Consider the following 26,934-nt stretch of genomic DNA (forward strand, 5'->3'; position numbering starts at 1 on the left):
GTGTGGTTCAGTGAAGTAATCGCAAGTAAAACCAAAGACTTCTTGTAGGTAGCAAGAATCTGAGTGGCTGTATAAGGATGGCGGCAGGGCACAGTTGAAACTGAATGTGTATGAGAAGGCGTAGATGCTGGAGAGTATGGGGCCTGGGTTTTGCATGAAACAGACTCTCAGTCTCTCTTGAGAAAGTTGATCAGTTCAGGGGTCCAGGCGCTAGGACCCTGGAGAGACTTGCTCTTCTTTCCTCACTTTGTCCTTAGCAACACCTGCCTAGAGGTTGCTGTTAGACTTTTTGACACCTCTGCTTTGCAGACGGGCCCAAGCCTATGGGTCAGATTTAACAGGCTTATTTTCTGTCTGTTGCGCGGGAAGGCTGCAAGTGTTACTTTCCTTCCTAATGTTTAAATGTGTAAGCCTGTCACTTTGGAGCCACTGAAACTTGGTTTTGTAATAGCATGTAGTGGAAAGAGCCTTTGGGTAAAGGGACATGCTCCTACCCCTGACCTTGAACATGTCTCTGGATCTCAATTTCTTTTTCTCTGAAACAGATTTGAATTGGGATGATCTATAAGAGCTCTCTGCATCACCGACTCAGATTTTTAGAAGTTTGCTCGGTTTATTTTGTAAATTGGTTTGTCCAGCATAGTATCTCCTTAATGATGTGTTCCATGGACACCCCTGTCTTGTTAGGTTCCGTAGGGCCCAGTTGTGAAGACCAAATAAAAGACACCAATTGTGGTTACCCAGAACCCAAGGGAACCTAGGCTTATGGTTGTAACATTCTGGTGGAAGTAAAAGCTGGTGGGTGTGTTTCTGAGGAGTAGTTGCATTAAGTAATTTCATTGTCTGGATTTCTTTTGCACCATAGCCTACTCATGAAGGTTACTTCTCTTGTTTGGATATCTGGACGCTCTTTTTGGACTATCTGACAAGTAAAATTAAAAGTCGTCTGGGAGACAAGGAAGCAGTTCTCAACAGGTAAACCGCAGAAACATTAATAACTAGAAATAGACATTTTTGTCATTTTTGTCAGAGGCAACCACACAGTCAGACCTCTAGTGAAACTGAATCACATAAGCTGTATAGGTAGTAATGCCATTGAGCATTTCATCTTTTTTCCCCTTAAATATCTCATTTAAAAAAATTTTTTTTTGGAGTTCCTGTTGTGGCTCAGTGGTTAGTGAATCTGACTAGGAACCATGAGGTTGCAGGTTCGATCCCTGGCCTTGCTCAGTGGGTTAAGGATCTGGCGTTGCCGTGAGCTGTGGTGTAGGTCACAGATACGGCTTGGATCCCGTGTTGCTATGGTGGTGGCGTAGGCCAGGGCTGCAGCTCCGATCAGACCCCTAGCCTGGGAACCTCCATATGCTGAGGAAGCAGCCCTAGAAGAGGCAAAAAGACAAAAATAAATAAATAAAAGTAAAAATAATTTTTTTTCTGATTAAAGAAGTAATATGTGTGTTAATTTTTTAGATACAATGATGTTTTTGTGTCTCCCCCCACCCCCATGGCCCTTATTTTAGAGATACAAGTATTTATTGGATGAAATGATACGACGCCTGAGATTTGCTTTAAAATAATTCCCTGGGGAAAGTGGGTTGCCCATATGTTGATCATCGATCTTGAACTTAGTTGATAGGAACTTGGAGTTCATTATTGTCTTACTCCTTTGTATGTGCTTGAAAATTTCCTAAATAAAATAGTAAATAACTTGTGAGGAAAATAAAGCATTTTAAAACCAGCAAAGGTGGAAAAATATAAAGAAGACAAATGATCCATCATCCCACAATCCAGAGATAATTAGTTTTGTTCTTACGCTATTTTAAAAAACAAAAATGGGGAAATGTTCTTCTCCCCCACATGTTTCTCAAGCTCGTTTTTCTCGTTTTGCACAGAAAGATGCTTCCTGTACACTGCGGTCATTACGCATCTAATTATCTAAAGCTACGTGTAGACATCTAATCTACCTAGAATGTTCGGCATGTTGCAGATGCTCAGTACATAGCATCAGTGGTTGATGGTGGTGATAGTGAACACGCCTCCGCCAGAAACCTACTAAATGGAGGTGGCGAGGAGACCCCCACCACCCCTGTCTGGGAAGAGTTGGACTGAACCTCTGGAACCCTTCCCATTGCTGAGGTCCTATGAGTTTTAAAAATTCTAAATGGAGTATTTGTATTCCAAGTTTAAGCATATGTACTTTTGTTCCCAAAACTATTTTCGTGATTGCACAATAGCTTCCAAGTTGTTACGGTGTCAGATCATATGTGGTTATGGGTAGTTTATTTGTGTAGCAGAAACCTTCTTACACAATAATAGATCCTGATTTTGGTGAATTTGCCAGCTCTGAGTAATTGTGCTTTTGAATGAGATTCTTCAAAGAAAAGGCACTTCCGCCAAGTTCTCTTTCTTATATGCCGAGCAGTCGCATTCTTTGGTTCTGGGACTGTGCCTAAGTTTGCTGTATTTAAGTGGTGGATTTTTTCCCCACATTTCTCAGGCTTGTTGGAAGAATAAACTGAGGAAATGATATGAAAATGCTTTTTAAAGCACAGTATACATGTGCTTTAGGTGTGGAGACTATAGTTTGATTGAGGAAGTACACACTTGTGCAGATTATTGCACCAATAGAAGGGGCAGTGGTGCAGAGTTTAAATATCTGCTGCTTCATGGTAGCACTGTTACTTTTGGTCAGATTGTATGCTGATCACATTTCCTCTTGCAAAATGAGCAGAATGGCTAGGATTCAAGGAAATTGTGTATATAAAATACTCGCTACAGTGTCTGTCATGTATTACGTCCTCAATAAATGGTCGCAACAGTAATAATAAGTAATAGAAGATGTTGCTGCCATTTGACTGAGACGGTGACCATGTTACTAAGTGACAGGGTCTCTGGACAGCAAAGGCCTTCAGTCTTTGATCTTGACCTGCCTGCCCAGGTATCTGTCATCTGTTAGCATAGTTGTCAGTGGGTCTGGCTAACCGCCTTAAACACTCGGGGTTTTTCTTTTTGATCATTTGATTTTTATCCTAAACGAGGCTTTCTAATTTTTCATGACTTAAAAAAAAAATACACGTATAATACTTTTATGCCTTAAAACAAAACAAAACACACACACGCAAACCCTGAACCTTCAAAGCTGGTGTGTGGTTTGTGCCGTTAAATGGTAACCATCATCTGGGGAACTGCTTCTCAGTCAGACACCGCCCCCCCCCCCGCCAGTGGTCTAAGGTAGAGACTACGAAGAAGGGTGTGTAAGGTGTGTAAGGTAGTCCGCTGCTGTGTGCACAGAAAATCTTTGAACTTTGATGTTTTCCTTTCACCTCTTATGCTGTGTATTTATACAAGTGTGTACCCAAAGATTTTTACATGACAGTTTTGAAAGTTTGGCAACCACTTTTCTAGGTTAAATTAGCGATCCCAGCATACTAGAGATGCACTGTTTCGTAGATGCAGCTGATAAAGAGGACTGGCTTCTGATAATTACCACATTCATTCATTTCAACAAAGAGCCTGTAAGTGCAATCAACTGTTTTTCAGCTGATAAAATATATCTGAAAGAAATTGGAAGGGGCTTTTATGGCTTGAGCCAGAATTTCAGAAGCAACTGATCTTGCAGGAAGTCGTCAAGAATGTTTTCTTGGTGTCTTAAATGGGAAACGTAGGTGTGGTTAAGTCACAGAGGCAGCATTCAGTTCCTGTCCCTTGTGGTTTAAGGGTTTTGCATCATTCATCACAACAAAGTGGTAGGGATTGTAGGCTATGAGTTGAGAAGCCCAAATGTTCGTGGATTTCTTTTTGGTCCTAGGAGCTTGGAAATTGGAGCTCTGCATGTTCCTTGCTCAGTAAGGACGTTCAAGAGTTTCTTGATCAGAGCTGCTGGGCACTTAGAGAACTCCAGTCCCAGGGTTAAGGGAATAAATGTTCTGTAACATACTGAGTGGGGCAAAATTGCTAATAGGGTTCCTTGTCCAGGTTTGCCATTTTTGAAGCAGTGGTGTGGGAAGAACTGAATTTCAGTCTTCTTTTCCTCTTTGGCTTGGGGAATGGTTGTGCCTCCTTTACAAGTTGTTGAGAAAATTAACTGAGCCAGTATGTTTCAAGTACCTTGGCTGACAGTAGCTGTTCAGTAAGTAAGCATTAGTTCTCTTCCCCTTTCTCTTGCACACCCTTCTCTCTGTGCCTGTCAGTGTGAAGGGAGACACCTGTGCAGAAACTTATTTTTACGGGAAGGTGAGGAAACTCGAGGTGAGTTAAGCAACCTAAAGTTATCGAGTCATGTCCTGTGAACCCTCTTGCCTGAGAGAACTGGCAAAGGCTGGCCACAGACCTGCCAGGTTGACATGAGATTGGATTGTAAACAAATGTGACTAAGCGTGAGAAAAATTGCTGCCCTCTCATTCTGCTTGGGTCTTTCCGCTTAATAAAGAGGAAGTGCCATTGTGACGCATGGCATTTTGATACAACTAATAAAAGGTAGTAACTAGGTTTATACGAAGGCTCTGGCAGATTTCTAGCTCCTGCCAAGAGAAATTCATGCTCTTGACTGCCCGAGAGACCAAGTGAATGGCCTCCCAGAGATTTCATTGAGCTGAGAAAGTCATCCAGGATTGTGCTTCAGCGCCTTACAGTTCTCTGACTTGGAATTTTATCTGTTTATTGCCTGCTTGTGTATTCATTTTTTTGTTCATTTGTTCTTTCATTCATCCTAGATTTACTCAGCACCTGCTATGTGTCCCCTTCACACGTATAATTTTAACTCCCAGAAGAAGTTGGGAGTGCTTTTGGAATCTCATTTGTGACTTGAGCCACACAGGTGTATGGGTTTATTTCCATTGTAATTTTAAGTATTTAATCTGTAAATTTCCCTCTGAGCACTGCTTTAGCCTTATCTATCAAATTTCAATGTGTCACAGTTCCCTTTTCATCTAAAATATTTTGTAATTTCTCTTGAGATTTCTTCTTTATTAACTAATTCCCAAATATTTGAGGATTTTCCCATATGTCTTGTTATTGTTTTCAGATTTATTGTGATCTGCAAACATATTTTTGTAATTTTAATTCTTTTCAATTTTTTTTTTTTTTTTTTTTAGGGCTGCACCCATGGCATATGGAGGTTCCCAGGCTAGGGGTCTAATTGGAGCTACAGCTGCCGGCCTACACCACAGCCATAGCAACGCCAGATCCGAGCCTCATCTGCAACCTACACCACAGCTTACGGCAGTGCTGGATCCTTAACCCACTGAGAGCACCCAGTGATTGAACCTGAGCCCTAATTTATCTTTAGAGAAACAGTCTATTGTCTTTGCCCAGACATTTGCCAATTCTCTTGCTTTCCCTTAATTCTCGAAGTTTCAGGTTTCTTTCTCAATACCATCTACCTTTTGTATTATTAATCAGCTCGGGCTGCCGTAACAAAATACCACTGGCTCGGGTGGCTTACACTACAGAAATTAATTTTCTCATACTTCTGGAGACTGAAAGGCATGGATCAGGGTGCCAGCAGATTCAGTTTCTGGTGAGGGCTCTCTTCCTGGCTTGTGGACACTGCCTCCTCTGGGCCCTCCCGCGGCCTCTCTTCTGTCCGTGCACAGGGAGGAGGCGGGGAGAGAGCAGCGCACTCCACCTCTTCATATGAGGGGATTAAGGCCCCACCTTTATGACATCACCCAACTTTTATTGCCTTTTATAGGCCTTCTCTCCAGATACAGTCACACTGAGAGTTCGGGCTTCAACGGTTTTGAGTGGACAGTTCAGTCCAAAACACCTTCCACCTGAAGAACCTCCTGGAGGCTGGATATAAGTATTAGTTATAAGTATTAGTCATACAGCTGCTTTAAAAATCTTCGGTAATTCCCACGTGTGTGTCATCTGCGACAACCTGTTGATTATCTTTCTCTTGACGTGTGTTCAGTGTCTCCTCATTCTTTGTATGTCAGCTAATGTTTTGGATCCATTTACCTGTTTGTTCTATCAGCCTTAGGCAGGGCTTCCATCTCCACAGTCACCTATGGTCAAGAGTGGATGCCGAATCTATAGATCCTTTGTTTCCATTGTTCAGTCATTTGCAAACACTGAGGGTGGCCAATGCTTCTGTCTTGAATGAAGTCAGCTCTTGTGCCCACCAGGCCTTGAAATGTGACAGGTCAGGAGGATTTGTAAGTAGTCTTTAGACTGTCTCTAGAGAGTCTCATGACAGACGTTGAGCTCTTAGACTGGATGGACTCTGTTGGATCTTGGCCCCGGATACCTTTTAGCTTTGAATATCTTTTCGTCCCGGTACTCGCCTCTATAAGATTAGGTGGTTTTATTAGAGTCCCATCAGGAAAACAGAAACCTCACTGAATTATTTTAAGAATTCAATGTAGGGGAGTTCCCGTAGTGGTGCAGTGGTTAACGAACCCGACTAGGAACCATGAGGTTGCAGATTCGATCCCTGGCCTTGCTCAGTGGGTTAAGGATCCGGCGTTGCCGTGAGCTGTGGTGTAGGTCACAGACGCAACTTGGATCTGGTGTTGCTGTGGCGTAGGCTGGCGGCTACAGCTCCGATCAGACCCCTAGCCTGGGAACCTCCATGTGCCGCGGGAGCGGCCCTAGAAAAAGGCAAAAAGAAAAAAAAAAGAATTCAATGTAAGGAATTGATTAAGCGAGTTTTAGAGGAGTGGAAAGCAAAACCAACACTGAGACAGCACAGACGATACAGGAAGCACTTCCACCCCCCCCACCCCACCCCCCAGGGTGCAAAGGAAAGAGGTGTTGAGGTCATTAAAATCTAAACTGTCAGAGGGACGGCCCCCATGCAGCTAGAGCTCAGATCTCTGAGGAGAGGGCACCACCTAGCTGCCACAGGAGCCCAGGAGAGGGGCTTTTGAGGAGGAGAGGATATAACCTGGCTGCTGCTGGCACCTCTTTGAGTGCCTGATGGGACTGGTTCGGGCAGTGTGCAAGCTGGAAACTGGAACCAGTTATTACTGCCAGGTGATCGTTGTTGGGTGACACAGCCAGGACACAAGCCCACAGGAAGAGTGGAGTCCCTTTGCCCACTCCCCCCTTCTGCCTCCTGGTGTTTCTCCAGTGCCCTCACTGACAGAGCCCAGCAGGCAGAGGAGAAATGGGCTTTGCGTAGTCTCAGTCCCAGCATCACAGCGTGGGGACAGTGGACTGGCGCTGAGCGCTGAATAACCAGTGTGCCTGGTTTGCTTTGTGAGTGGAAGCAGCCCTCAACTTCTCTTAGAAACATATCAGGACAGGCAAGCATTTAGGCTGCATGATTTGTTCTTGAAAATCAGTGGTTTGTTGGCCCTTGAGGTAGCGGTTGTTGCACATAACTTTGGTGTCTTCTGAGTTACGTTCTTATCTCACTTAGGAAATATCCAAGCCTGGGGCTCCAAATGTTTTCTCTGAGAAATTATTCTTAGACATAGATCAAAGAGTCAGGGTTTCCCTAGGGTTTTTCCACCTCCTCTTTGAGATTTTAAGTGTTCTTAAAAGTTGACTAAAATTTAGGTTTGAGGGAGTGGGCTGAGCAGGCTCAAAGCCTGCTGGTGGTTTACATGTAGAGAGAAGAACATGAGATGTTGAGTTAGGGAGCCCTGGGTTCAAATGAGCCAGCTTCGTAACCTTGGGCAGTTTATTTAACTTCTGGTAGCTATGGTTTCCTCATCAGAAAAGTGCCAGTAATACTACCTACCTCTCACAGTTGTTAAAAGGATTGAATCATTGAATTAATTGACGTTTATATACAGTACTTGTAATCCTCAGGGAAAACCACTGAGAAAAAAACTTTGAAGATACATGGTAGGAGTTCTCTTGCCGTGTAGCAGTGAGGATCCTGTGTTGCCACTGCAGCTTGGGTCACTGCTGTGGTGCGAGTTCGATCCCTGGCCTGGGAGCTTCCACATGCCGCAGATGCAGCCATAAAATAAATAAATAAATAAATAAATAAATAAATAAATAAAGGAAAGGCAAGAGAATGAAAATAGTACACTAGAAAATATCTATTTAACACAAAAGTGGCTATACTGAGAATTGAGGATTAAAAGATATGACATAGAAGACAGTGAAATGGCAGGAGCCCTTTCTTATCAGTAATTACATTAATTGTAAAGGATTAACTTCTCCCATTAAAAGGAGATTGGGGGAGTTCCCACTGTGGCATAGTGTGTTCAGAATCCGATTGCAGGAGTTCCCATCGTGGCGCATCAGAAACGAATCCGACTAGGAACCATGGGGTTGCAGGTTCGATCCTTGGCCTTGCTCAGTGGGTTAAGGATCTGGCGTTGTCGTGAGCTGTGATGTAGGTCGAAGACGTGGCTCAGATCTGATGTGGCTGTGGTGTGGGCCGGCAGCTGTAGCTCCAATTTGACCCCTAGCCTGGGAACATCCATATGCTGAAGGTGCGGCCCTAAAAAGCAAAAAAAAAAAAAAATCCAATTGCAGTGGCTCGGGTCACTGGGGAATTGTGGGTTCGATTTCCAGCCTGGTGCAGTGGGTTAAGGATCTGGCATTGCCACAGCTGTGGGCGTAGGTCGCAACCCCAGCTTGAATTCAGTCCCTGGCCCCATATGGCACAGGTGCAACCATAAAAAAAGTTTTTAAAAATTAAAAAAAAAAAAAAAAACAGAGATTAGTAAAATGGATTTAAAAAAAACCCATGATCTAACTATATGTTGTTTAAGAGAGACTCGAATTTAATTTTTTTAATTTTAAAAATATTTTTTGCTTTTTTAGGGCCACATCTGTGGCATGTGGAGATTCCCAGGCTAGGGATTGAATCGGAGCTAAAGCTGCCGGCCTACACCACAGCCACAGCAACACCAGATCCAAGCTGCCTCTGTGACCTACACCACAGCTCACAGCAACGCTGGATCCTAAACCCACTGAGTGAGGCCAGGGTTGGAACCTGCGTCCTCATGGGTGCTAGTCAAATTCACTAACTGTTGAGCCATGGTGGGAACTCCAAGAGACTTGAATTTTAAAGAAGCAGATAGGTTTAAGGTAAAAGGATAGAGAAAGATATTCCATACAAACAATAACCAAAAGAGAGCCAAGGTTAGCTATACTAAATATCAGACAAGGGAGTTCCTGTCGTGGCTCAGCGGAAATGAATCTATTATCCATGAGGACATAGGTTCGATCCCTGGCCTTGATAAGTGGGTTAAGGATCCGGCATTGCTGTGAGCTGTGGTTAGGTACAGTGCAGATCTGTGGCTATGGCTGTGGCTGTGGCCGTCGGCTACAGCTCCGATTGGACCCCTCGCCTGGGAACCTCCCTATGCCTCAAGTATGGCCTTAAAAAGACAGGAAGAATAAAATAAATATCAGACAAAATAGGCTTTAAGATAAAAATTGCTGCCAGAGACAAAGAAGGACATTATATGACGATAGACGGATCAGTCCATCAGGAAGATGCCTGGAACATAGTTAAATAAAGCAACATCCCTTGCTCCTGTTCCACTCCCACATAACACTTGCCAACCCATAAACAAAGTTTGGTGTATGTGTTTCTTCTGTATGGTAATCCGGCAGAGACACCATTCCCCTCAGAGTGCGGAGGCCTTTTTGAAACCCTGGGCTAAAAGCCTGCTTTCACCTGATGTTGAATTTTTCCCTGCCGCATAGGTACGAAGATGCCCTAGTCCTCTTGCTCACGGAGGTGTTGAATCGAATCCAGTTCAGATACAACCAGGCCCAGTTGGAGGAGTTGGATGACGAGACTCTGGATGACGATGTAAGCGGCACACCCTGCCTGACCTTCATCCCTGCCGGGCTGTGATAGGAGCCAGAACGAAGACTTGGAACCCATAGCCCTTTGCTCTGGAGACTCTTTTTAAGCTAAAGGAGTCTTACGGTTTGAGTTATGTCTTTGAAACTTACATTCTGCTGGTCTCTCTGGGTTCGTTACCCGCAGAGAGAAGTTTTATAGGCATTTATCTATATGGACTGCAGATGTAAGAGAGAAACCATACGTACTGTGAAAAGTGGTTTAGTAAGAACGCTGCAGCCCTCCTCTTTCCCTGCCTTGCACCCACACTCTGGGCAGCAAACCAAAGCTTGCTGGATGCTGGTGGGAAAAGAGAGATTTAAATGGTAAAGCTAGCATGAAAGGAAGTCTTTATTGACTGTATTTTGTAAACTGGTGTCTTTTAACAATCAGTCTTGAATTTATCAATGTTGATGTGCCCAACACTGGTAAGGAAAATATCCTCAAGGACACAACTTCGGCGTTCTTTTTTTTTCTTAACCACCATACATTTTAAAATTGCCGAGTTGGTGGTATGACTCTCAAAATCACTGCCTGTGGTGTGGTCAAGACCTCGAGGGCAGCCATCTTTGAGTTAGAAATAGCTTGTGCTTGGAACCCGATGGCCTGGCTTTGACTCTCTGCAACCTTGAGTCACTGGATTTCTCTGAGCTTTGAGTTCCCCATCTCACAGGAGGGGAGGGATCTATCTGACTGCCCTGTGTTGACAGTTAGTTATGTGAGGGCAGCAGGCGTGGACGTACTGGCTATGTGCCTGATGGATAGTAGGTGCTTGGTAAACTTCAGCTTCACATCCTTTTCACTGCTGTAGGCCAGTGCGTCTCACTTTTGAGCATGGATAAGAATCACTGGGCCAGCTTGTTAAACCAGATTTTCATTCAGGAGCTCTGGGGCCGGGGCACAGTATTTGCGTTTCTGACCAGCCCCCCGGGGGGTACTGATGCTGCCCCATCTATAGACCGTACTTCGCGTGGCCCTGGTGTGGGCCCTTAAATTTACACAAACTTAGTCATGGGCTGACTCAGAAGGTGCTGAATGACCGATTTCGGTAGCTGGGAATGAGCATTTCACAAGGGGCTTTTTAAAATCCATTACTTCTGTGACAGTGGGGAGAAAAGTAGGTCATGCTATGTGGATCATTTGCTTTTTGAGGAAATAGCTTCCCTAAGAAATTAATTCATTGGATTAATTTTTTTTTTTAACCTTGGTCTTTTTAAAGTACCAAGTAACCTGGTTCTGTCGTTTGCTGTTTCTTCACATTTTTATGTCTGGGAGTGGACTTGAGGTTGAGGACAGATTGTCAGGGACGATGACAAGACTCTGCCCGCCTGGGATAGCTGATCCTTCTGTGTTCCCCCCGCAGCAGCAGACAGAGTGGCAGCGGTACTTACGCCAGAGCTTGGAGGTAGTGGCCAAAGTGATGGAGCTCCTTCCCACACACGCCTTCTCAACACTGGTAACTCACCGTTTGGAGGGGACAGAGCGTCTAATTATTTCCCTGCATATATATAGCATGAGTAGTAAGGCTTTTTTGGCTCACCACTATTAAATATATAAAATGTATACATCTTAAACAGAGAAAAATAAATTACCATAACCCACCCTCAAATTTTAAAATGTTAACAGTTTCCCAAAATATTTTAAAATCAACTTTTGGAAGCCCTGTTTTTCTTTCCTAAGCTCTTGGGTATAATATGAATTTGACCAATGCCTTCATGCTTTCATCAGTTCAGAGGAGGCCAAGCCAACTAGATTAATTTATAAAAATTACATTGCTGCAAAGCTAACCTCTGTAAATCTCACTCTTGGCAAATTGCCGGGCACTCTCCTTGTTTATGTGCTGGAATCTTGTCACAGAGGCTGATTTCATTCACAAGTGGTGCTTGTTATGTGAGGCAATTTCATGAAGTCCATCACTCCTCCAAAGGCAAGGTAATTTATCGGGATAGACTTGCATTGCCCAGCCCAGCTGTATCGTGTGTTCTTCTTATGGAGAGAGTCATTTTATTTTGCATCTGTCTTTCTCAGGGACCTGTGGTATTAAAGTCTTAATTTTATTTTAATGGTGAGTTAGCAGCTTTCGAAAGAAAAGATACAACTGGTTATAGCGGTCCTGTCTGCGACTTGAGTAAGGCAAATTGACTTCCAAATAATTTGACTGTCTTTTCACTTAGCAGATCCATATACTTTAACAGGGCATAGCTGCTATTTCTTTCAAGGGCAGGGTTTTCCTTGGGCTCGGAAGGGGAGGTAGGCTCTGTCTCAGAGCTCTAGAAGGCGTAGATGATTTGAGGGCTTGATGTCCTCTTTTAGGAACATGAGCGTCATAATAATCATACTCGGCATCCAGGGCTTTGGTTAGAAGAAGTGTCGAACTGATATTTTCTCACTTACTCCAAGTATTAACGGGTGGTTTCAGTTGTAGAAATTGTCAGGGTTGGGAGACACTGAAGGGAACCACCTCTTCTTAGCTGCATGTAAAGGTCCCCAGAGGAAAGTTTTTTATCCTGCCCCTGCCCCCAGAGGTACTTCTTTTAATGTTGAAATGCGGTTAAAATTCACATTTATTATTATTATTTTTTTAATCTTTGTTTTTGTTTTTGTTTCAGTTCCCAGTTCTTCAGGACAATTTAGAAGTTTATCTGGGGTTACAGCAGTTTATAGTGACTTCAGGGTCAGGTAAACTGGCTTTTATTTTTCTCATTTAACCAATTCAGAAAAAAATTGGAGTAATATTTAACTGCTGCCTTCTTTGTTGTCAGAACATGCTTTCTCCACTGCCTCCTCCCTGCTTGCTCCATCTCTCTCCATTTCTAAACAGGGAAAATTAAAAAAAAAAAAATTATGATTAAAAAGGAGCTGTGGGGGAGGCCGTGACAGTATATTCCAAAGAGGTATTTCAGTGAGAGAAAAGGAACTCATTTGGAATGAAGAGGTAGGACTTTTTAAAACCCTAACAATCAGAATATTTCCCCCTGTCCTTTAAACCAGCTAGTACGCTAGAAACATGGCCTTGACTTTCCTGCAGTGTGTTCTTTCTTCTCTGGCTTTGAGTCAGGATGCAGGAGCAGCTCCGCAGCAGGCGAGCTGGTGGGACCTATCCCAGGGCTTGTTAGCTCTCCTTGTAAATGGCCCGAGGGAGGCTCTGACGGTAGCCAGTTGGAAATGCTTTGGTCTCCCCAGCTTGGGGTCAGGGTTAGCATTTTTTGGTTATTTTGTTAATAATAAATAATAAACATGCCAAGCACTGTATCCTTTGCTTATGTTAGCTTATTTAATTCCCTCAAGTGTCCTGTGAGGTGTAAGAACTAATAATGTTACCCTGTTTAACAGAAGAGGAACTTGATGTTGAGAGATGTTAGTTTACCCAAGGTCACATGGCTTGTTGGTGCTAGACCCGCCCATAACGGTGTAATAGGGGATGATAACCGGTTGAATGAGTCAAAATCTGACATTCATTCTGCCAGCTGAAAACACCAGAAACTTAACGTGCTTGCCAACACACCTGTGCCACACACACACACACACAGTCATTTCATACTGCTCTTCCTCACACACAGTTTTCCGTACAGGAGCGGTGGCCCTGGCCTGCTGCTCCTCTGTTGTGTAACTGTTGTTCCAGCCTGGCACAGAGCTGCCCAGGGTACAGCCCATTGCCTGACTGAGCGTATTATTTGTGGCAGAGCCTCCCCAGGAGGCTCCTTCTGAGGCTGCCCTTCTTGGTGGCCTGTGATGACTTATTTCCATGACTGTGTTAGCTAGTGGGCCCCAGGGGGTTGGTGGGACTTGGCATGCCCCAGCCACGGGCCCTGGTTGTGTAGAGAGGGTAAGAACGGCGTATACAGAACTTTCAAAAGACCATTTTTCAAAACAAATGCACCTTTTTTTACAAAAAATATGCTGTCAACATTAATGGAGGTCATTTGACTGGGTACATATGCCGTAGATGTTTCTAGAATCCATTCTTGAGGAGAATCATACTGGATGGTCTCCCTCAGGGTCACCATTCAAGTTAGACTATACTCAAGACCCTAGAGACATTGTTCTTGATCTTAAAAAAAAAAAAAAAAGATCAAGCATGTACTCCTTTCCCCCAAAATTGACCCCGAAACTTTTTTTAGTATTAGTAGCTGACTTTTTTACATTGCACCGAGTCTGTCTTCAAATGAAAATCTGCAGTGATTCTTAAGTCCTTTTTCTGAGAAATAATTGATAACTTAGAGCTTCTCATCTGAGAAGTATAATCTGATTGATTTTTCCCTAAATGAGACCTCAGATACCTGCTCTCATTGAAGCCCACTGACGGGCAGTTTCACAGCACAGTTTGCTCTTCCAGATAGTTTCTAAACCTCGTCCCCAGCACTGGTCCTCAGTGCATATACTCCAGTGGCAAAACCTCTCGGGCCCGAGAGAGATTTATTTCATGTTTTAAAAGGCGCTCTCTTATCCCTGACGAAGCAAAAGCCAAGTTTCCAACGCAAAGGCTATTAAAAAATGGAAACTCTGAGTAGGTTTTGTTCCTTGGTTCCCATGGCCACTTACCCCTCACGTAACCTCCAAGCTATATTCGTCAGCCTCACTGCCTCTTACCAGAAACCACGTTCTCTTTTCCCCGATGGGTTAGGTATGGCCCAGGTATGGCCCAGTCCTTCCCTTTGCCTTTACCTTCAGGCTGGCCCGAGTTCTTGGGTCTCCTCTGGAGCCTGTGCGAGGGGAGTCCTGCTCTTTCCCCCTGCTCATCTTCCTGCTCCCACCGCCTCAGTAAAAGCCAAGGCAGCTCATGCCCTCGCTCACCCGTCGCTGTGCCTCTCTCACCCCCTCGAGTCATCCTTTGCTCTCGCCGTCTGCCTTTCTCACCACTGGTGACCTGAGAAATCCTCTCATTGGTGGTTGTGCCCCTGGTGTGGCCTTTGTGTCCTTACGTGACCCTCAGGTATCCGTCTTGTCGGGGCGGGGGTCTGGCTTTGGCCGCTCCTTGCTGGGGTCTTCCCTCTTTGGGGCAGTAGTCCCAGTCTTAGCAGCCCTCTTAACTTTTCTGTTTAGCTCTGCAAACTTCCCTGCTTAAGAGATTGCTTCATCGGCAATGTATAGATTTTTGGACTTAGAGTCTTTGTTCTGCCTAGGTTCATCTATGATGTGTTTGTTCTCTCAGGGTGGAATACCTTAAATGCTCCTTTTTATTTTATTTTATTTTTTTGTCTTTTTAGGGCCGCACCCGAGGCATATGAAGGTTCCCAGGCCAGGGGTCTAATCAGAGCTGTAGCTGCTGGCCTACACCACAGCCACAGCAACGTGGGATCCGAACCAGTCTGCGACCTCCACCGCAGCTCACGGAAACACCGGATCCTAAACCCACTGAGCGAGGCCAGGGATCAAACCCACGTCCTCATGGATACTAGTCTGGTTTGTTACTGCTGAGCTACAATGGGAACTCCTAAATGCTCATTTTTATACCTTTGCCTCCCAGCCCCCCCCCCCCCCCCAAAAAAAGAGAGAAAAGACTGAACTATATTTAAAGTTAAGATGTTTCTTTCCAGGGCAGAGATTTGCTGGTGATCTGTTCTTTGGATGTGGCTGAGGGTGCCCTTAAGGTGCAGGGTGACTTGGTTTATGGAGGTTAGGGCTTTAGTGTGGCCCTGATATTTTGTCTCTAAAACCTATGTGTAGCAGTATTCTCATTTCTTTGCAAATGTTCTGTGCTACTGGTGGGAACCGGGAGGGAACTAAACCTTAACCAAGTAGAAGAAAATGTGGGTAGATCTGAAGAGCTTTTCACGGCGGGAACTCTGGCCTGCTTCCTCAAGTTGAGGTGGTACCTCTCCTGATTCCGCGGTGGTGGTAGTATGAGGTTTCTCGGTGGGGGGCAGGGCCTGGAGACCGATTTGGGGTACTTACTGCCTGTGGGTTTGTCTGCCTTGGAGACGGAGTGGGAAGGAACCAGCTGCAACGTTGATTAATATGCAGTTCCGATGGCACTCAGTATTAAATTGAATTATATGGAATTGCAGTTTGGTCAAATATCAGCAGTTTCTTATGGTTCAAACCAGTAGTTTAAATCACACATAGCAGTTCCAAGCTGTTTTTCATTCTAGGCACAGCTTTTGGTCAGACAAATTAGGGCAGGTGATCAGGATGGCAAGGATTCTCAGAGGGAGGGTGACAGGGGACATGGATGAGGCCCGGGGTGTATTTCAGCCAAGAGGAGATGTGTAAGAACGTGAGCCCTCTCTCCACCCCCCAAGACGGTCATGTGTCAGCAGGCTCCGGCTTGTGTTTTCTTCTCCCTCAAAGGCTGGGGCCAGGGGTAATGAGGAGGGACTCTAAGGAGGCAGATTTTCCCTGTGTTTTTGACCAGGCCCCTCAAAGACGGAGGACTCCCTCCGGCGGTAGCGGGCTCTCTGTGTTCGCTCGAGGCCTCCAGGAAGAGGCTGCAGGGGCAGTGCTGGGGCAGGCCGTGCATCAGATGTCTGTGTGGATGCGGGCGGCAAAGGGGAGGACAGGCGGGCTGCATCACCGTGTCTTCTAAGCTGTCATTACCACCTGCTAGGGGAACCTGATTTCGGGTGGTGTTTTGGTTTGGTTTTTTTTTTTTTTTGGCTATTTCTTTTGGCCGCTTCTGCGGCATATGGAGGTTCCCAGGCTAGGGGTCCAATCGGAGCTGTAGCCGCTGGCCTACGCCAGAGCCACAGCAACGCGGGATCCGAGCCGCGTCTGCAACCTACACCACAGCTCACGGCAACGCCGGATCCTTAACCCACTGAGCAAGGGCAGGGACCAAACCCGCAACCTCATGGTTCCTAGTCGGATTCGTTAACCACTGCGCCACGATGGGAACTCCGGTTTGGTTTTTAAAAGAGAAACCCAGAAAGGTTTCCTTCATGCTTAAAATATTGAAGAACTGAGTTCTTAGGTTGTACCGAAGGGGACCCAATTCTGGCTAATAAGTACCGTGAAATACATGGAACAGTAGTCATCGAGATGGGGGAGATGGAGCGGGAGAGGGTGGGTGTGTACTGGGAGACTCTCGGGGTACTGATGTGGATTCAAAACCTGTCCCCATTGCTCTTCGAAAGATGAGCTGGCCTCTCTCTTTCTGAAGCCTGAACTACCACCCCGTCTAGTTCCAGGGTCTGTTTTTCTGACGGGTTCCATTCCCACAGGACCTTAAGGCTTGGATGGTGTGCCAACCGGTGGAGCAACAGGTTTGAGTGTAGCCTGGGCTCCGGTTGCCTAGCAGTAGCCCTGAACACCTCTGACGTTCAGAAGGGGTGTGATGGTGGCACTTGGGTTCCCTGCGAGAGGAGACAGGCACTCTTCCCTCTCACGTGACCACACACGACGAGAACCGCTTCTTGGTTCTGTGTGTTCTCTGAGCTCCTCCGGCCAGTGGTGTGGGTGCTCTCACCCTCCTTAGACCCCTTCAGTGGCCTTGGCAGGGCTGCCTGCAGGCTGAGAATCCCCCTGGGCGTTTCTGCCCCAAAGCTCTGCTTTCTGTGGCCTGGGGTGTGGTTGGGCAGGTCAGAGCCAGCTTTGTCACCGGCTCTCTCCTGGAGTTGCCCCTTCCTTTTTGTTCTCCGGCTTCTTGATGTGTGACCCACTGTAACAGCGCCCTTCACACGGTGTCCCATTTTCCAGGCTCCTGTCCTCCCTTTGGGGCTGTCACAGGCTCTGTTCCAGCCTCATCACTTGGAAGTCGGGAGCTGAAGCATTGACCTTGCTCTTCATGGCACCCTCCCCTTCGGTGTCAGCGCTTCTTTCTCCCATTCGCCAGTGTTGCACGCCCCTCCCATTCGCCAGTGTTGCATGCCCCTGTTCACCTTTACACAGTTGGGCGAATGCTCCCAAGGGCAGGGTGAGGAAATTCAGCGCCACCATTGCCGCCCCCACCAACCCCAGGCTCCCTCTCCTGCTCTGCTTTGCTCTCTGTTCCATTGTATCAAATTGACGTGTCCTTTGTAGTCGCTCATTCTGTACCAGGTGCTGTGCTGGATGCAGGGCGTAGCCCCTCACTGCGGAGGAGTTCAGCGTCAGTGAGGAGACAGGCTCGTACATCATTATCTCCTTGTGTGTGTAGGGTGCCCTGGGAGGATGTAGCGGGGCAGGAATCCTTGACATCCTGGGAGAGGTGGTACTGGGTGAGCCTGCGGGCTGTGCGAGAGCGCCAGGTGTGCGGGGCCAGAGGGTGACGCGGGGACTCAGGCAGAGACCCCAATCGTGCAGAGGTGCAGAGGAGGCACCCGGGGGCCCTCAGGGGTCCAAATGATAGAGTGGAAGGAGAGGAGGAGGTGAAGTCGCACAGATCTGGCGGTGACGCCAAGGAGGTCGGGCTTTTCCCTTTGGGCCAGAGGGAGCCCCCGAAGGGTGTGGCACCTCGCTTCTGGGGAGCTGCTGCTTAGATCTGGGTTCGCCATGGAAAGAGGGCTGGTGATACCAGGTTCCTGCCTCCCGACGGAGTGAAATCCTGTGGCGGGGAAGGGAGCAGCTTTGAAAAGTATTTAGGGAGTGAGTGGAGGTGCCCTGTGGCCATTGTCTTCACTATGACCAACCCTCCCTCCCTCCTCCTGGACGCAGGAGGGGCGCTAGGTCAGACTGAGCGCTCTCGTCCGGCTCGGCAGCGGTTCCTGGCTTTGGTAGACCTTTGTGGGGAGAGCTCCGGAGGGCTGGGGGGCGGCGGCATCGGGGACGATCCTGTCCTTCATCCTGCGTCCTCCCTGCTCAGCTCGAAGAAATGAAGTTGAAGGAAAGCTCCAGGCCTTAGAAAAGCACTCGCTCTTTGTTGTTCGTCATCAGTACAACCGTGGAATAAGGCTCTTGTAATTTACAGGGTTTTTACACATTCAGCCCTTCCTGTAGTGACTTAGATGGTAGCATTCGTTTCCATTTTAACGATGAGGAAACTGAGGCTTAGAAGGGCCCTCTGAGGTAGAGAGCCTGCAAGTGGCAGGGGATCTGTGTCTTAGGGATCCAGGTCCTGCGCCCTTGTGCCACACGGTGCTCCTTACAGGTCTTCTGGGCAGGAGTGCCCGGTGCACCTGTTCTTTGAACAGGGCGCATCCTACCTGTCAGCCGTGCAGGGGGCAGTCATGGATCAGACTGGTCCGTGTGGGCACGCCCCAGGCTCTCTGTCCCTCTCCCTCCACTCCATCTGTCTCTCCCTGTGGCCTTGGGGTGCATGTGGGTCTGGCTGTAGGTGGAGCCTGCCCAGTTGCCCTGCTGGGTACTGGGAAGCAGCCTGCAGGTCGCCGTGCTTCAAAAATTGGTTGTGCGAAACGTAGCCTGCCTGGATGAGCTGCTCTCTGTAGTGGTGATTAAAGCGTGTTTTTCTGTGACAAACCATCTGAGGCGCTGTGTTCCAGGACACAGGTTGAACATCACAGCGGAGAACGACTGCCGGCGGCTGCACTGTTCCCTGCGAGACCTGAGCTCCCTCCTGCAGGCCGTGGGCCGCCTCGCCGAGTACTTCATCGGGGATGTCTTCGCCGCGCGCTTCAGCGACGCCCTCACGGTGGTGGAGAGGTGGGTCGGCAGTTAGAGCAGGGAGCTTAGCCGTGCCTGCCCGGCTGAGGGGCAGCGTGTTGCCAGGCACCTTCTGTTCCCCCCGGTGAATCAAGGCGCCCTCCGCCATATCTGATGGAGCAGTCACTTAACGCTCTCTGAGCTTCAGGTCCCTCATCCATAAAACAGAGTAGATGTAGCATCTTACAGGCTTATTTTGAGAATTGAATGAGGTCAGGCACTGAGCACAGGGCCTCGCCTGTAGCAGAGTGTAAATATAGATGTTATTTCCTGGAAGATCTTTGTATAGGTATCAAGATGGGAGTAACCTCAGAAGAAACCAGGTGAGGTCAGTCATAGGTCTTTGCTCATTGGATAAAGAGACATTAAGAAAGCCCCATCAGTAAAAGGACCAAGGAGTAAGCAGAAGGCACTATCTGAGATCTCAGAGGTGGGACTTTGGTCCTGTTAGAATAGAACTGGCTTTTCCAGTCCTCCTAGTGTCCTAAGGAGTGGAAGCTGGGCAGCCTCCAAGCCTGGCCTGAGAGGTGGTTCCCCGCCTCCCCACCACCAAGCTGCTGTTACTGCTTCTTCCTCGGGGTCCCTCACAGGGTTTATGGCTGCCTTTGCTGAGGAGCATGTCATACCACCCAGTCCCTCCGCTCCCCTCTCACGAACTCATAGGCTTAAAAAGTCATATGCTTAAAATGTGACAGGCGGGTCAGATCGTTTCAAGCTAGTAGGAGTTGATTAGATGGCTCAAAACCGGGTAGGTGTGGGTCTAGCCCAAAGGTGAGCCAACGGGTGCTTTCGGTGGCCCAGTAACTGGGGCGGCGGGTGGGGGAGCTCAGGCCCCACGCCAAGGTTACTGGCATACCAGCTTGTTGCTGAAAGCAGAGATGACTAGGAGTTTTAATTAAATCTTTAAAGGCCAGATTAATATTAATAATAAAACCGCATACAGTATAGTAGGAAATTTTGTAGAGTAGTTTTGTACATTTCTTTCATTTTTATCCTTTGAGGGACAAGTGTTGGCATTTTCTCTTGAGTAAACTGTGGCCCAGAGAGGCTGAGCACCTTTCCTCAGGTCACACAGTTCATGAGAGGGGAGCACGTGCACTTGAACCAGTTTCCTGAGTCCAGATGCTGTGCTCTTTCCAAACCATAGAGCTACTTCCAGGGTCCTTTTTCCTCTTCTTCCTGCAAGGCCTATTTCTACTGATCATTAGGAGGAATAGAACATGTCTTTCTGTCTGAGATCTGTGTTTTCTGAATTTAAACTTAAGCAATATGTTATATCCACCAGTCATCTCAACTTCATAGCGAGATAAGTGATCCGAGATCCTGAATTGTCACTGTGTAGGTCCTTACATTTACACACACACAGCTTTCTGTACTGCGTAGGTTTGCAGGTTTTGGTACATAAAGATACTGTGCTGTCTTCCTTTAGAACAAAGTACGAGAGAAGCCTCCTTGATGTGGCTATGTGATCTCAGTAGCCAGTCTGATGAGCAGGAACGTAAAGGTTACGTAAAACAAACTTAATGTTAAGACTCTTAAACATAGACGTATTAAAAGACACCTAGAAGTTCGTTTTTAGTGTAGAACAGTAAAGAGTGTTGTTGAAGGTAAAAGCAACGTAAAGTCACGTAGTGTACGATTTCATTTCTGTGAGGTCCTCGGTGTGGTCAAACCATAGAGACAGAAAGTAGCATGGCGGTGGCCCGGGGCAGGAGGAGGTATGGGGCGTTACTCTTTCATGGATACAGAGGGTCAGTTTTACAGGATGCAAGGTGCACCGGAGATCGAAGGTGGGGATGGTTGCACAAGATGAGTATACTGACCACGGCGGAACTGTATGTACACTGACTGTGTGACTCTGAGGAGGGTAGGAGAGTTCCAAGAGTTAAATACCGTGTGTGCACTGATGTCTCACTTATTGATGGTAACTGTTTTGTGTCTGGTTATCACCGTCAGCACGTCCCTCTTCCTAGGACTTCAGATTGGGAGCCCTTGGCTCTTTCACCCTGACTTCCTTGACTGACTGGACATAGCTCTTTCTGACTGCTCCCCAATCCTGAATAATTTGTGCCTCCAGCTTGTGGTTTGGAGTAAAGTCTTGCTTTCTCGCCCCAGCAGAGAGGAGTGCTTTTCAGAGTATGGACCACATGTATCAGAGTCCCCTGGATGCTTCTCAGAGATGCACGTTTCCAGACCCCCCTCAAAGCAACAAGAGTCAGTCTGTGGGGTAGCAACTCCAGTTGATTCTTATGCTCCGCGGAGTTTGAGGCCCTCTGCCCTGTTGGGTTGAGGGAGAGAGACACACTGTCTTCCCGGTTGCCCCTCTCAGACCTACTTCCCTGTTTCCTTACAGAGTAGGCCCTGAGAGGTCTCTAGTTTTAGCCAGGTCTCTAGGGTTTTTGTTTGTTTGTTTTTTAATGTTTACTCAGAAAGGAGTGTTAGTCTCTACTGGGAAATGGGAAATGCCTCTTTCATTTTCATTAGAGCTGGCTTTAGTTATTATGCAACCTTTGTGTATAGTTAGTGAGTCCTGGGGCAGCCGGTGGACTCAGTAATTTGCTTCTCAAAGAATTGTTTTAGGAGTTAAAAATACCTTAATGTTTTAGAAGCTCTTGCGTCCCCCTCCTCCCACCCTAGTGTTTTATCATGAACATTTTCAAATCTTCAGAAAGTTAAACAATTATTTAGGAAATACCCATATACCCACCACCTAGATTTTACAGTGAACATTTGGTGTATTTTCTTTATCATATATCTATCCACTGGAAACATTTTTTTCCCAGTTTTTTTTTTTTTCTATTGTGGCAAAATACACATAAAATTTTATGTCCTAATCATTTGTATTGTATGTGTTATGTTCTCTGTATCTGATATCTATATTGTTTGCAAAAATTTTTGAGACTGTAAGTAATGCTTTAGATGGTATCTTAGTGTATAAATCTTTGTGCATGTCTCAGATTATATCTTTGGGATAAAAGGGAAGACCTGATCTTGATTCTTTTTTGGTTGAATAAAAGGCTGTCCTCAAGACTTTTGTTGGTACCTTGTCTATTTTGTCTATCTTAGTCCCTAAGGTGAATATTTTCTCTTATCTTCTTCTTTGCCAATAGGTTGGTCAAAGTCACTTTGTATGGATCTCAGATCAAATTGTACAACATTGAGACTGCTGTGCCCTCGGTGCTGAAGCCTGATCTCATTGATGTGTGAGTAAAGTTAGATGTTTGTGCGTTCTCAGAAAGACCTTGTCCTCTGGCCCCAGATGGTTTTATAGATAAAAAGGAACTTAGCGGCTGCGGTGAAAAGAAGAAAAACTCCTATCTCCAAATCTAGAGAGAAAGATTGTTTATTGGGGGTGGGGGGCAGAGGTGGCTGGAGTAAGAGGAATTCATTGGGCAGATGAGAGCTGGGAGCAGAGGGTATATATGGAGTCTGCATTTCAGGCAGAAAGAACAGCACAAGCCATGACACGGGAGTGTTGCAGAGTTCCGCTGCTGGGAAGGTTGTTACGTAGTTTGTGTGGTGGGAGCCGAGGCTGGATAGGCACGTTCGGGCTATTTCACCTTGAATGCCCTGAATCTTGTCGTTTAGACTAGTGACTGAAACTGCAGGGTACAGAAGAATTGCTTGGAGAACATACTCCCTCTGAAGGATGGCATAAGGCTCGGGTATTCATTTGCATGTTAAATAAGAGCTTCAGGTGGTTTTGAAGCAGGACATCCAGGGACCACACTTGGAGAAACTTTATAGACAGTGGGAAGCCCATCAGGAAAGTGACACAGGGAGGGAATAGAAGAATGGGGACTGGACATCACACTGCCCAGAAGGCTTGCTCTAGACTAGAGTGGGAATTGGCAAACTGTGGCCTGTGCCAAGTCCATCCCACTGCCAGCTTGTGTAAATAAAGTTTTATTGGAACACAGCCGTGCCCATTCATTCACAGGTTATATCTGTGGCTGCTTTTCCACTGCAGAGGCAGGGTTGAGTAGTTGTGACTGAGAGTGGATGGCCTGCAAAACCTAAAATAATTACTTACACTCTGGTTTTTGCAGAAAAAGTCTCTAATCCCTCTTCTAGAGCATTCTTGAGCTTCAAATTAGACAAATAATTGAAAGAAAGTGTCATTTACTGTGGTGGTTGAAAACATTTTTAACACTGCTTTCCTTTTGAAGAATTTAGAGAAATCTTCTCCCAAGAAAGATGCTAATTTGCTCATAAACATAACACCTTGCACACAATTTGAGGAAGGGTTAGCGCTCTTCCCTTTAGCCATAAGGGGCGCTGTAAATTTGATCGATTGACTGAAATGCTTAGATGTGCCAAAGACAGACTTTAATGTCTTCTTCCTCATTTTTGGAGGTGGCTGGGGTGGGGGGGGGGGACACCCCACAGCATGTGACGCTCCTCAGACCAGAGATCAGACCCAAGCCGCAGTAGCAACCCAGGCTACTGCACTGACAGTGATAGGTCTTAATCCTTTGAGCCATAAGGAATTCCATGTCCTGATACTTTTTGATCAGTGGATGCTAAATATAAAATATAAAATAACTGCTGTCACTATGAATTTCAAACTTCCAATATTTATTTATATATTTGCTTTTTAGGGCCACACTTGCAGCATATGGAAGTTCCCAGGCTAGGGGTCGAATCAGAGCTACAGCCGTCAGCCTATACCACAGCCACAGCAGTGTGGGATCTGAACCGTGTCGGCAGCCTACACCACAGCTCACAGCAACGATGAATCCTTAACCCACTGAGCAAGGCCAGGGATCAAACCTGCATCCTCCTGGATACTAGTCAGGTTCATTACTGCTGAGCCATAACAGGAACATCAAACTCCCAGTAGTTACATTTTCTTTACTTTAAGGTACACAATACCATTTCTTTCGTTCTTTTTTAAAGGGCCACACCCCTGGCACATGGAGGTTCCCAGGCTAGGAATCCAGTTGGAGCTGTAGCCACAGGCCTACGCCAGAGCCACAGCACACGGCAGTGCAGGACCCTTAACCCACTGAGCGAGGCTGAGGATTGACCCCGAGTCCTCATGGATGCCAGTCGGGTTCGTTCACTGCTGAGCCACGATGGGAACTCCCATAATACCATTTCTTACCTAACGTCTTATTTTGGAAAAGTTTAAATCTATAGAAAAGGGGAAAAATGGAGTGAACACCCATATCCTCTCAAGCTAGATTCATCAGTGATAAATGTTTTGCCCCATTTTTTTCTTGTGCCTTCTCTTTGTAAACATACGTGTTACACACATCCATTTTTGTGTGTGAACTGCTGGAAAATGCAGACTACATGTTATTTTACCTTTATATCCTCACATATCTCCTTAGGGACATTCTCCTGTGTAATGATGATAACCTTTATCAACGCTCAAAAACTTTCATAGATACAGTAATATCATTTCATATTTTCAAGAACATGTGTGTACTCTTAAAATAAAAACTCCATATTCAGATTTTTCCAGTTGTCCCAAGAATGTTCTTTTTACATATATATCAATAGATATATATTTTTTGGATACAAGTTCTAACTAGTGAATCACACATTATGTTCGTCTCCTGTAGTCTAGACCAGTTCCCCAAATCGTGTGTGTTTGGGAGGGGTGTGGAGAAAGACTGACTTTTTGGAATACAGACCTTAGGATTTTTTGCTTTTTGGGTTTTTTGTTTTTTTGTTTTTTTTAAGAACATTTTAAAAAAATCTGGATTTGTCTGGTTGGTTTTTCTCTGTATTAGGTTGAGGTTAAACGTTTTAGCAGGAATCCTGCATCCATGATGATAGCCTTGCATCATATCTAGAAGCACTGGAGGTCACTGTGCCCTGTTATGATTGATACTAAGTTTGACTTTTAAATAATATCTCCCTGTATCCTCGCTCTGTCTGCTGAAAGGTCTTAGAAGCAATGATACCCTGGCAGCAATGCTGCCTTTAGTACTTAGGCTCTTGGTTTCTAAAATACCTTCTCCAGTTAAAGGAATAAGAGCTCCTTGGAGAAATGCTCCAAGTCTGGGGCAGGTTGACCCTGTAAAATCTTGTAAAGTTGGTAAAGAATGTCGGGAACATACAAAAAGGACGCAGTGGGCTGTAGCTCGAAAGGGTTTTTCCTGGTCCTTCTCGACAATTCGATCATCAGGAAAGAAGGATGATAATGAATGATGATAAGTGGAGTATAAAGAATCCATCATACAATTTTTAAAAACAAGATGAGGGAGGGAGAGCTTTTTTTTTTAACAGAAGAATACAGCTAATGAACAGCAAAGAAAGAATTTGAAAAATCACTGATTTGCAGCCACCAGTGTTAGAATGATTTAGGCAGGGCTCCTCAATTGGTGTTTGTTGGGGAACAGGTATATTTGTACAGTCTCGAAGTATCGTCCCACAGATTACTTACTAATTTTTTCAGAAAAAGGAAAAATTACCCATTTATGTTTTCTTCTTTTTTTTTTTTTGGTGTGGGGGGAGTCTTTTTGCCATTTCTAGGGCCGCTCCCGCAGCATATGGAGGTTCCCAAGCTAGGAGTCTAATCAGAGCTGTTGCCGCCAGCCTACGCCAGAGCCACAGCAACGCAGGATCCGAGCCACGTCTGCGACCTGCACCCCAGCTCACAGCAACGCCGGATCGTTAACCCACTGAGCAAGGCCAGGGATAGCACCCAAAACCTCATGGTTCCTAGTCAGATTCGTTAACCACTGAGCCATGACGGGAACTCCACCCCATTTATGTTTCTTAGAAGGTCTGGTGTTTATAAGCTCTGACACAACTGCCTCACTTTTTAAAAGGTATATTATTATTATCTTTGATGAATTATGAGCTTTTGTGATGTATATTTTATTGCGTGTATAGTGCAGTTCAAAATTGGCAAAAACCAAACAGTAATCTTTGTTGCTTCAAGCCTCTAGCTAGATACCATGTATAGTGCGATGGGAGGTTAAACTTGAGAGGCTCATGGAGTTCCCTGGTGGCGCAGTGGGTTAAGAATCCAACATTGTTGCTGCTGTGGTGCAGGTTTGATTTCTGGCCCTGGGACTTCACAGGAGTAGCCCCCCCCCCCAAAAAAAAAAAAAACTTTTAAAAAATCAAGAGTCTGGAGTTCCCGTTGTGGTGCAGCAGAAGCGAATCCGGCTAGTATCCATGAAGATGCAGGTTCGATCTCTGGCCTTGCTCAGTGGGTTGAGGATGCGGTGTTGCCATGAGCTGTGGTGTAGGTCACAGACTCAGTTCAGATCCTGTGTTGCTGTGGCTGTGGCGTAGGATGGCAGCGGCAGCTCCTGTTCGACCCCTAGCCTGGGAACTTCCATGTACCGCGGGTGCAGCCCTGAAAAGCAAGAAAAGCAAAAAAAAAGAAAAAAATAGAGAGTCTTATACCAAAGCGTATTTATAAAGCTGTAATTCCTGGTCTAACCTGATCTGTAGTTACGGATGTAAACTTTTTACGAGTTCCCAAGGCAGTACATCACCACTTAAGTTCTTTGATTCTGTTTTTGTTATTTCTCCTTCTCTTGGGTGAACTCACATGTGCCACCGAAAGACTGAGTGAGATCTGGTAGACATTAGCGGACTGCCTTCTGTGTGCCAGGCAGTGGCGGCACATTTAGATGATGGGTGTTACCTTTTAGGCCCTACATGGTAAGTAAGTGGTGTCTGGGCTT

At 45.9% G+C, this 26,934-nt stretch overlaps 1 protein-coding gene across 1 annotated transcript in view; it reads left to right on the top strand.

The window, feature by feature from the left end:
• Positions 1 to 26,934, top strand: part of XPO6 (exportin 6) — a 108,002-nt gene that overhangs the window by 63,194 nt on the left and 17,874 nt on the right. Inside the window, exons 9-14 of the mRNA XM_047780235.1 lie at positions 866 to 975; positions 9,622 to 9,730; positions 11,127 to 11,219; positions 12,373 to 12,442; positions 19,120 to 19,279; positions 22,390 to 22,482. Coding sequence (XP_047636191.1) covers positions 866 to 975; positions 9,622 to 9,730; positions 11,127 to 11,219; positions 12,373 to 12,442; positions 19,120 to 19,279; positions 22,390 to 22,482 — 635 coding nt within the window. The remainder of the gene's footprint in view (positions 1 to 865; positions 976 to 9,621; positions 9,731 to 11,126; positions 11,220 to 12,372; positions 12,443 to 19,119; positions 19,280 to 22,389; positions 22,483 to 26,934) is intronic.

This window comes from Phacochoerus africanus, chromosome 5, assembly GCF_016906955.1.
Source record: "Phacochoerus africanus isolate WHEZ1 chromosome 5, ROS_Pafr_v1, whole genome shotgun sequence".
Classification (NCBI taxonomy): domain Eukaryota; kingdom Metazoa; phylum Chordata; class Mammalia; order Artiodactyla; family Suidae; genus Phacochoerus; species Phacochoerus africanus.